Here is an 11,311-nt window from a genome sequence, read left to right as displayed (position 1 = left end):
TGTGAGCACTAACAACACAATGACACACTTGTGGAAACTCTGTCAATGGCGGGTGGTCACAAAGGTTTACACAACTGTAATGCAAACAGTCGGCCACACAGAACATTATGTAAGACCCCAGGTTTCTAATGAAATTTACACACGATTATTTCTGCAAGGCACATTTGCTTTTTTGCAGCTTCTCCCTCATTTGAAATAACCCAAATTGATGAATGAGCAAATAATCAAAGCAGTTTTTCAATGTTATTAAAGAAAAATAAGCAGAATCGTTTTTTTAACTTTTAACAAAAGGATAGAAAATCATCAGTCAACTTATTATATTGGACTGATTCATAATGCATGGGCTGGTAATAAACATAAATGAAAACCTTCCTGCGTCACCTTATCAGAGGATTTAAATCTATCCAAATGGTCCTGCTGCCTGGGTTCAGATCCAGCACTCATTTGCAGCAGGCTTAATCTCTTTTGGCAAAGACTCATTAAGATTTCTAAAGACAGAAGGAAGCTGAAGTGGGTGATCCAACATTCAAACTGCTACCAATTAGTATGAGAAGCTGAGGTATTTCAGCTGATAATTTTGTCTGATACTTCTAAAAATCAGAAGTATCGTTTTGTCCTATCAGTTGTCCCTATAGTGAAAATATTTAGAAAATATTAGCAAATAAGCGGAAACTCTGTCTTCTTTTCTGGAATTTTTGGATTACATTTTTACCTACTGGTTGATTTTCTTTCGACTTTCTTTCTTTCAGCTAAGAAACTAACGGCATTTATTTATTTTGTCTTGATAAACACTGTTTGCTGTTGTTTCAATACGAATCAGAAAAGATCCGAGGTGCACATGAAGGCACCGCGGAGGAGGCAAGTCTCTGTTGCTATTGGCACTCATTTGTGTTCCTCAAAACAGTCCCCGCCTCCAAACTATTCAAAGGAAACAAGAGAAATTGTAGTTGGCTCCACGCTGAAGCTCCAAATTCGATCAGCATCTCCCTCGGCAGGTTTCAGACTCTGTGGGAGGACACCAAGAAAGTTATTTTTACTTTTTTCAGTTTTCATTTTCAACAACAATGACGTTCAGGAGGCTGAAGAAGGTGAACTCCAATGGACCGGACAGCGGTCCCGCATCTCAAGACGACATTTATTTCCCTTCGTCAAAGTCGGACAGCTGCAGGACTATGGACACACCGAGCAACTCCTCGGAGGTTTACAACTACAAGACCCTGGCTTACTCGGGGGGGACGCTGCCCAGAAACTACAAAAAGGTATTGCTACTGTTCCTTTTAAAAGTTTATTAGCTGAATGTACCTGCAAAAGTTTATTTTTTTGGCAGGTAAACTAATAAATTAAAGTTTTATTAAATTTATTTAGTGCTTTTTTAACTTACAAGGCAAAAACCATTTACACAGTAATTTCTGTATGTTTCCTATTAGTCCTTTTATTATTTAAGCAGAGACTGTAAGCTTATTAAAAGGGTTATCAAGTTATTGTATCCAGTGAGTGGCTGGTCGGCGCCACACAGGACATCTTATAGCAGCCCATCTAGGGGCAAGGGTGCCCACCCAGACTCTGAATCTTATGTTGCATGAAACAGACTTCGCCCATGTTCTTTATGCCTTAACATCTTTATTTAGATGAAAGTGATCTCTAAGATTAAACACATGACTCATGACTGATAAGAGTTTTAGTTGAGAACAGGTAGATTGTTACAAAAGCAAATTTGCATTTGATGATTCATAGAAAGTTTGTCACTGTTGTCATTTTAACAGTAAGTTGCATCAGAGCTACAGGATGCGCTACAGAGTCCGGAGGGACGTGCTTATTTGTTTAAAACTTACAGCAGTTAGTCACAGCATGCAGATCACCTGCCCGGATCTTTCGCTTCGGGCTGTTTGTCTTCTTCCTTCCCTGAGCTGTTTTGCAGTTAGGGACAGCCGTTGACTTTGGGGCAGGTAGGTGGGGGTGGGTCAGCATGAGGATCAGTGTGATCATTGTTATTCACATCACCTGCCGTGGTTTGAATGTTGTGGCTGATTGTGATCTGATTGGTTATAAATTGGCCCTGAGTCTTCTTATTTCAGGGGAAATGATTTTAACCCGTGGCCTACATATTAGTCTGGATTTTAGGAACGGTTTCTGACAGCCCTCATCCTTTAGTCCATGTTGCGTAATGCTTAATGTTTATACTGTAAATTTGTTTGGCTACTGCATCAGTCGCTTTTATTTTCCTCTCATGAAGCTGATTTCAGTGAATTCTGTTGCTCAACTTGCTTTGGAGTTTCTGCCCAAAGAGCACATCAGAGTTGGAAAAACTCCTTTCACAGTGCCCTGTTGTGACTGAGGCATAGTTAAACCCACACACATACGCTAGTGCGCCGGGTTACAACACAGCATTGTGTACACTCGGGGATGGAGATCCTGCTTGAGCCACCCCTGTTGGTCTCTCTGGGTATTTGGGAATAAATGCACTCATTGAGACTCCTCTGGGTCAATTCTGTAAGTGTTGGGACATAAAGAAAGCAACATTTTACTACCCAGAGAGACTGTAGCACAAAGCAGCCTTTCATTGGAGCAGGATTTGAAAATGATTGAGCTGGAACAGAGGTGGATTGATTCAAGTGATTTTAGTGGAGCCTTCTGGACAGATACCTGCCTTATTTACACAGTTAGGTGGGGCGGGGACCTGAACTGCTCCTGCTGGTGAGTTGGCTTTTCTCTCAATGCTGTTATTGTGCTCACCTCTGTGTCTTATTTGCTTCTTTTAATAGACTGAACTTGGTGTAAACAGCGCTGCAGTTTTTAGATTGGTTGACAGTTTGTGCCTGAAGGCAGCCAATTTGCTGTTATGCTTGTAGGTATGCGTGCAACTTGTTTTGATGTAATGAGTAAACAGAGCAGCAGTCACGCATTTCTGGTTTTGTCAACAATATCTCCATGCTGGTATGCAGGTTAAGTAGCTTAACAATACCAAAACACTCTTGGCTCATTATTCGAGACGACTGGATGGACTGGCCACTGATCGCTGAAGTGCTCAGTAGGTGTGCCTAGGAAATGCCCGGAGGGGGAGGGGGGGAAATCCTCATGAGTAAACTTGAAGCTACGCAGGTGTGTGACATGCTTCACATCTTGTTTCGTTTTCTCCTTGCAGGGTGGCGGCTTACAGAAGTGGAAACCCCTTACGCAGACGCCAGAACCACAAAGGTACAACATCCCTCATCTTTCTCTGATATTTTTTTTTGGACTTTTTAAATTTTTCCCTCTCACTGTGCCTTCACATTAATTTTTTCACGATGGCATCTTCCTCAGAAAAATGATTCAGGGCGAGCAGCCTCATATCGGAGTGACTGGCAGTTGTTCAAACAGGGGGAACACTGATTAAAGCCATTGTTAAGGGAGGTTATAAATATTCATTGAGCCTCACTCCAACAGACCGCTGTACTGTTACTGTACGTCTGCATGTGACGTCCACATGCTCCTGCATACAGAGGAAGTCCTGTGCAGCCAGTGGAGGAGTTTTGTTATGCAGTTTAGTTAAGGATGCAGAGAAACACAGACATTAACCTCTCACTGACTTTCACTCATCCTTCCTCTTGAATTTTGTGTTTGACGTACATAAAAGGCTGTTTTATGGATGCGTCAGAATAAACATCATTAAGCTATGTTCGAACGAGCTCTAAAACCATAAGCCATACTTTTATTATTGGACTGTGCTAGAATAGATTTGCACCATCGTTTATCTCATTCTGGGCAGCCTACTCCATGGTCCCTGTGACAGAAAGGTGATATAAGCCTCTAAAGGATATCCCCGCTCTTTAACATCCTACAGTGTCACACCCTGACCTTATCATTTCAAACTGACCATGTCTAATATAAGCACACACCATTGCATAAATTACAGAAACTAAAGCAACTACACAGACTCTGCTGGCTTTGAAGACTACGAGTTTAGAGATAAAACTAAAAAGCCGTGATTGTGGTTCATGTAACCCCCATCAAATTTAAAAAAGGAAAGGACATTTATGCCTCTGCTGTGTTGGAAACAGTGAAAACTTCTCCTTAACTATATCCTAGTGTTCAAGGCGACATCTATAAATGTCCTATTTTGTCCAAATCGTAGTATAAAACCCATTCATCCGCCCATTGTCGTAACTAAATGTCCCATTCAGGGTCGTGGAGTTGCTGGAGTTGATTCCAGCTATAATTGGGTACACCCTTGACAAACCCCCCCTTGTTTACCCATCGTTTATTGAGATTGTTTGTACCGGTTAACCTTCTTATTTTTCTTGATTCTACAACTGAATCAGAAGGTGAATACCTCCTTTAAGACTAAAAAGAATTAGGCATCAACTGTTAGACCGACATGACTCTTACACGATCACTTGGTCTTTGCACTGCTACCTTTAAAAACGTAAAAGAAGCAGCGTTGGCTGCAGCAAACCCAGAGGAGAGTTTGTCCAGTTAACAGTGACAAAATGTTCCTTTTATCATTTTATTTTAGGAAGGTGGTGGTCCTGGAGAAAAAAGAAGAGGAGGCATTTGGTTTTGAGATTCAGGTAAGTTTGGGAGTGATATTTGGGGGGTTGGAGTGGATTTCTGAACTTCTCGAGTGCCACTTTCACGATCCGCCACTATCTCTGTCCACACATGATAAAACCTAAGTGACAGAAGCTTGTACATCCTGTTCTGTGTAGGAAAGGTCACACATCAGTCAATACATCAATAAACCCGTTGATGTTAATCCCATGACTGTGGAGATGCTTTTATTTGTACTTTTTCTCCCAGCATCTGTATTTTGAGCAGTGTGGTTTATTCACATGCCTTCCATGTAATACCTGCCCCGCTCTGCCCTGCTCAGCAGACAGAAACTTTTCACTTCTGACCTCAGTTTGTCTCTGATCTCACTCGTGTGCCCTGAAGCTCCCTACCTCACAATATCGGCTCTGTTGCTCAGACCTCATTCTTTAAATAGTTTGCTAAATGATTAAAGCGTGCGAGTACATCTTCACATTATCGTGCTTTGGCGGTCTTTTTAGACTTCTTGGACTGAAGTACTTCTTTGAGGAAGTGATATAACTATATTGTTCTATTTCTGGATTTTTGCTGCACGTTCCCACCCTTCCTGACCAGAAGGAAGTGAGATCATGAGGACAAGTTTGATGCTACACAGAGAAAGAGACAGAGAAAGACAAATTTTTGTTTTGTTTTGTTTTTTTTTTTCTCTCGCCGTCTGCTCTGTTAATACTGGGAGTCGAGGATCGAGCACATCAATGTGATATTTGCATTTGAAACAATATTTGCATGGTTGCGTGAGAAGGAAACGAGCAGCAGGATCAGGCTGATTTGAATAGGATACAATCTGTCAGGCTGAATTCGGGAGCAGATAGCCTTTTATAACTTGAATTTTATTTTATGGGATACTTCGTTTTCTTTTTTTCTCTCAGCTGGAAGTTGGTTCTCTTTGTAAGGTAGAAGCTCCTTCAGCAGCAGCATGCTGACTAACAGTTTTGCTGCTAGGGGAAGTCTATGTTCTGCAGTGGTCTGACCTTCTGTAGAGGAGCTGTGGTGACAGAAACTAGGAAGAGCATGCAAATATGTATGGAAGTTACAAAAACGGTTGCCAGAACAACAAAATATTTGGCCTTTGAGTTTAAGTAATGCTCACGTCATGTGGTTAGGTTAAAGTAGCAAATACAACCCAATATCCTGGAGTCAGATTGAAGTTTTCAAAAGTAAATACTACTTGTTATAGGGGACATTTATTACCCCTGAGTAAATGGTAAATGGCCTGCATTTGTATAGCGCTTTTCTAGTCCCTAAGGACCCCAAAGCGCTTCACACTACATTCAGTCATTCACCCATTAGTTTACAGCAATTTCTTGTTGATTTTCCTTTTTTTCCCCCCCCCCACCAATCTTGTCACTTTTCTCTTGCAGCAGTTAATAAAACCCAACAACTGGTTATGAAATTGGTCATGTGATGATAGAACAGTAAGAGTAATTACAACTGTAATTTGTCTTTTTGTGTTTTATTATCTTTATAGCTGTAGCTTTCCAAATTATTGTTACAGTACTTCCTTTTGACATTTAGTGGTGTATAGTAGTTGATTTGTGAACTGTGATGAGCGGGGCATTAAAATAACTTCAGTGTGGCGCATCAACCGGGCATGTTTCATCAGACGAGGGGAAGAAAACCTCATTTGCTTCTTTGCGTCACATCTCTGCGTGTTCAGTGATATCTTCTTTCCTGCATTGTCTGTCATGACTTCCTCTGCCGGTTATTCAGTGGCTTTTCAGCGTTGCCACATTCATTTACAACACGTATAAGACGGCACCTAGGCTGGGAAAGTTTTTTGTGTGTGTGTGAGTTCCTTTTATTCAGTGTGATTTTTCTGTCTCCTTCAGACTTACGGTCTTCACCATCAGGACCAAAACTCTGTAGAGATGTGTACGTTTGTGTGTAAGGTCCACAATGACAGCCCGGCTCAGCAAGCAGGACTTAAAGTTGGTAAGCAAACTTCCTCCTTCTGTATGTTTTCCTCTTTTTATCTGAGCTGTATTTAAGCCTAAAATAACCTGGAGAAAAACTTGAAATAGACTCGAGGGGAAGCGAGCGTGACACGAGGCTTCGGTTCAGGTCGTTGTTTGCCAGCTGACGCTTGTGTAACGTGCGTCAACATAAGCACTCGTGAGTTTCTGTTGGTTGTTTAGGGAAGCACAAAGAAGACTGTATCCCTACTCATTTTTCCCAGTCAACAAACAAGCTGGTGATCGACTACTCACCAATGTGGCAAATGACACAAAAGCAAATTAACTTTGAAGGAAGTGATATTTTTTTAATGTCTGGCTTCCTTCTTAAAAAAACAAAATAAAATGAATTTTAAAAAATGAGAAAAAAGTCAAAATTACAAACAGCTAATGTGTTATAACTAATTAATTAAACCAGGAAGTGCATTCATATTTTGTGTTTTTGAGAGACTGGGGAAAGACAAGAAAATATTTTATCAAGTGAATTGTGATTGGTCAGTCACAAGCTGTCCACACCCAGTGTTATGTTTCCATTATGTCAAAAAAAGAGGGAAGGAGATTATGTGCTGCTGCTCTTACCGCCCATTTTCTTCAACCTGCGTCTGTCACTTTAGTTTCACTTCCTAAATTCCTTGCATACTCGCTCCATTGTCCCCCCCACTCTCAGTCTTGCTGTGAACACAATGACTTCATCGCAGTGGGGATTTTTTTTTTTTTTTTTTTTTTTTTTTTTTTGAAAGGTCAAAGTAGGCTAAAATCTCACAAAAGATGCTGTCACACGAGTATCCACGCCGCATCTTTTCCTGCTTTGATGAAACTGAAGTAGAACTTTGTGACATACGCGACTTTACAGCTACCCAGATGTAAACGGTTTAATGGCAAATAAACGCTTTTCTGCGGTCCTGTGACGAGCCATATGCCACGAAGACGCGAACTAGTCTTCCCACATTTGTCTCGCACATGTGTTGAGGTTTCCTTCAGAAGTGTGCCTCATCTGGCTGCTTCGTGAGGCGCGGCTGGCTAACATACACGTTTGTATATTTGTGTTTGTGCAGGGGATACCATCGCAAGTGTGAACGAAGCCACCGTGGAGGGGTTTCGACACAAGGAAATCGTTCAGCTCATCAGAGCCAGTGGGAACTCGCTCAGGTACACAGACTCACAAAACCCAACAACAGTGGCTTCAAAACACTTTCCTCAGAATTTGTTAATAAGTATGCTCAGTTCATCGCGGTGGCTAAACGGTTGATAGAGCTGACAGGATGCTCACTTCATGGTTCACCTCTCTAACTCTAACAAAAGTGAATGTGTTTCACATGGGAACAGAAACCAAATAAGTTTGAAAGGTAACAGAGGGCCAAATCAGGAAAGATGAGAATAATTTCTCATAAAAATGCCGTTTTGGTTTTGAGATTAACGTCAGAGAGGCGGTACATCCTGAATTCTGTTAAGGTAACATGAAAGATGTTAGTTACAGTTTTTCATTAACAATGCAGATGGTAAACATTTGCACTGGCATGAAACGTGGCAGTTTGCTTTTATTGTCACTTGCATATAGGAAAACAATCAGAAGGTGCTATTTCTGTTTTTGGAGTCCAGGAAAAACGTGAAAAATAATTGAGGTTAACTTTAAAAATCCTTCCGTATTGTACTCGTTTAACTCTCTTAGAATAATTTGTGTGCCTCAGCTTTATTATCTGGCACATCGCCGTTTAGAGTCCTTATCTGTCGGTGTGCTGAGTGGGTGTTTTTAATTTGAACCACACAGTCTTCTTCAACCCCCTTCTCTGCTTGTAAAAGATTAAAAGAAAGTTAGCATGGTGTAAGATTCTCTGAGCTGATGCAGAAGAAGTGAGGCGAACCGCATCAGAGCGCCAGTGTAGACACACTTTACAGACTGACATCATCTAATTATACTTACAGTTCAAGTCAGTAAAAGCTGTTAGAGTGAAAACGAGCTCTGTATGTTCTCTCGCTCATGTTATTTGAACAGATTTGCGGCACTTAAGTGGAAACTGTGTTTCTTGTTCTCCCCCCTTGCTTGTAAACCAAACCCGTTCCTGTTACTAACTTTATGAAAAGAGCCTTTCATATGGTCAAGTTTTATTTATTTATTTTTTAAATCGCTGTTTTCTGCCCTTGTAGTTTTTATGCGCTTCCTGCTACGCCTGTTAACTCTACTGCCTTCTGGTTTTTTGTTTAAAGGCTGGAGACGGTTTACAGTGACTCAATTCGAAAAGCTGAACTAGAGGCCCGGCTGCAGTATCTAAAGGTGAGTTGTTCACTGTTTGTCAGTGGTGAGTCAGAACGGATGAGCGTCCAGCAGCCTCTCACACATGCGCACCCGCTTAAACATTAAGTTACACGCTGGATATAGACACCACACCTCCCTCCCTCCACACCTGTCCCTCCAGCAGCACCGCCACCTGTTACATTAGCAGTTTGTGCAGCAGGCCCACTGATGGCTGCACACATTCTTGACTCGAGCTGCCTGTGAAGTGGCCTTAAGTGAGCGAGCTTTCCCCCAAGATTACAGCAGCTGTCCTTTTTCTAATCCTCAGCGACACAGCTGCCTGAGAGAATAAACCAACATTTTAAAACCTGCTGCTGAACACGGCACGTTTGACGCACAAGATGAAGTAAATGTTAATGTGTAAATAAATGTGACGTGGTTGTTGACTCATTTATGAAAAGATAAAAAAAAAAAAAGTGAAATGAGTGAAGGCCGCTTATGCAACGATGACAAGTCTAAACTTCAGTTAACAGTCTATGACATGTAGATTTACCATCTTCAACTCCGTTTTAGTCTGTAGCTTCTAATTCTAGCCACGTGGCATGGTGGTTACCTGCTCAAGCACTGATCTAAACTGGCACCGTATTTTTAATATTATTATTATTTTATTTTTTTGTTTAGTACACCTGTGGTGTGGGCTCAGATGATTTAGCTTTATTGCTTTTAAAGGTTGCACATGAGGGTGGTGGATTTCCTGTCTGTATGTTGTGTTGTTTTGTTTTCCTCTTGTAATCAATTCCAATATCTTGTGTTGTCTTTTAGCAAACGCTTCATGAGAAATGGGATGAATATCGCTCACTGATGGTGCAGGAGCAGCGCCTTGTTCATGGTAGGTGATTTTTTTTTTTGGCCTTGTGCAGCTCAACTTGTACATGCATACAGAGTCTGCATTCTTCTGTTCTACTTTATTAGTACTTTTTCCACATCCAGACAAGATTCCAAAATGTAGTCAAATTCCAGGTCACACTAAATCCCAAATGTAAAAAAACAAACCATAAATTAATTAAAAACAAGTTCATGTATATGTATCCAGAACATTTTATGTCATCCTGATAACAAACTGTACCAATCACATTACCTCCTTCTTGAGGGGGAGAGAATCAGGATGTGTATGACTGCTGCTTTGCAGGAAGTCCTGATTACATAGTAGAAAACAAACAGCTCGTTGCTATAGTCGGGTGGTCGCTTGTGCAAAATGAGGCAAACAAGACTCACAGAAAATTAAAGCAGTGTTTTTTCATTTATTATTCATGTTTTCTTTACAATTGGTCAGTTTCCCATGTCCTCACGCTGCCCTTCTTCACCGCAGGTATAGTAATGAGTGACGCCGCCTTGTATGAGTCCCTGGAGTCAGCCGGTGTGTACGGCAGCCTCGGCGCTCCTAGCCCTGCGCTTCAGAGAGCCCTGCACTGCACAGGCAGCACCAGCAGCAGCGCCAGCTTTCTCAGCACGGCCACCGAGGATGACCCTCTCTACCAAACCTGCATATATCAGGCGGATGGCAGCGTGGACTCTGACAGTGCAGAAAAAAAGAAAGAACAGTTACCGAAGCTGCAGCGCCTCCGGCCGACCAGCGAGTTCTTTTCAACGCCCAAGACGCAGCTGACCCGCAGCGCCAGCACTCGCAGCTACGTCAAAGGATCTTCGTCGTCGTCGTCCGTTCCGGGGGAGAAGCCGGGAGCCACGCTGCAGAGGAAGCCCAAACAGAAAAGCTTCCGCAGACGCCTCCTCAAATTCATCCCCGGCTTAAACCGACCACTGGAGGAGGAGGAGAGCAAACTGTGAGCGGCAAACTGTTCACAGACAGCAGAACTAAAGACTTAAAGTAATAATTACTGCCAAACTAAAGTGCCAAAGAAAACAGCAAGCAGCCCCAAAGAGTGAAGAATTTAAGACCAAAGTGTATTGGTTCTGTAGTTGCACCTCTTCCTGTTTAAATGGGTAGACCAATGGACATTTAGCTACATTCGGTAGCATTCAGTGTTTTATGGCTGTACATAAGTTGTTGTTGTTTTTTTTGTTTTTTTTGTTTGTTCTAAGTTATTTATTTATTTTTGCATGTTCAGAATGAAGGATGTCCCAGTTTGTACTGCATGCACAAGTTTAATTTTGACAGCTGAATAAAACACCGATGATCATTGTGACTGCGTTGCAGAACATTTTGTAAGAAAAAACTTTGATAATGACTTCAGATGACTCAGGCTGATCATATTTTGTCTTCTCTACTCGAGGTCACGGTTCCCAAAAATAAAACTTGTGGCTGATGATTATATGCGTATTATTTTGTGCAGAACTTGCTTGAAAAGCTATTTTCCTCCCCAAGCCACAACTGTTTGTGGGAATTGTAGCTGCCAAGCTTAAATTAGTGCCAAGACCCCGAGTGTACACACAATCTGTAATTTCCCCTGGTGGAGATGTGCTCTGCTCCATGTGATGCTTTTAAATATAGTAAGCTTTTATAATTTCACAACTCTTCCACCGTTTAAGAATCTTATCAGCC

General features: G+C 41.6%; 1 protein-coding gene across 1 annotated transcript; it reads left to right on the top strand.

The window, feature by feature from the left end:
• The first annotated feature begins 914 nt into the window (after positions 1-914).
• On the top strand, positions 915-10,952 carry tamalin (trafficking regulator and scaffold protein tamalin). Its single transcript, XM_080899410.1, has 8 exons — positions 915-1,259; positions 3,143-3,195; positions 4,493-4,547; positions 6,396-6,498; positions 7,574-7,667; positions 8,724-8,790; positions 9,574-9,640; positions 10,121-10,952. Exons 1-8 carry the CDS (start codon positions 1,065-1,067, stop codon positions 10,594-10,596), a joined length of 1,110 nt encoding a protein of 369 aa, XP_080755536.1. The 5' UTR covers positions 915-1,064; the 3' UTR covers positions 10,597-10,952.
• Positions 10,953-11,311: the final 359 nt, after the last annotated feature.

This window comes from Rhamphochromis sp. 'chilingali' (genome assembly GCF_963969265.1).
Source record: "Rhamphochromis sp. 'chilingali' genome assembly, chromosome: 12".
NCBI lineage: Eukaryota > Metazoa > Chordata > Actinopteri > Cichliformes > Cichlidae > Rhamphochromis > Rhamphochromis sp. 'chilingali'.
Note: the sequence above shows the minus strand (reverse complement) of the source record. Positions and strands in the feature narration are given on the sequence as shown.

Bases quoted from the DNA above. Each gene is read 5' to 3' on its own strand.
- tamalin (XM_080899410.1), top strand. From the start codon at position 1,065: ATGACGTTCAGGAGGCTGAAGAAGGTGAACTCCAATGGACCGGACAGC. The intron at 1,260-3,142 runs GTATTGCTACTG...TTCTCCTTGCAG, and splicing joins TGCCCAGAAACTACAAAAAG to GGTGGCGGCTTACAGAAGTG. The intron at 3,196-4,492 runs GTACAACATCCC...ATTTTATTTTAG, and splicing joins CAGACGCCAGAACCACAAAG to GAAGGTGGTGGTCCTGGAGA.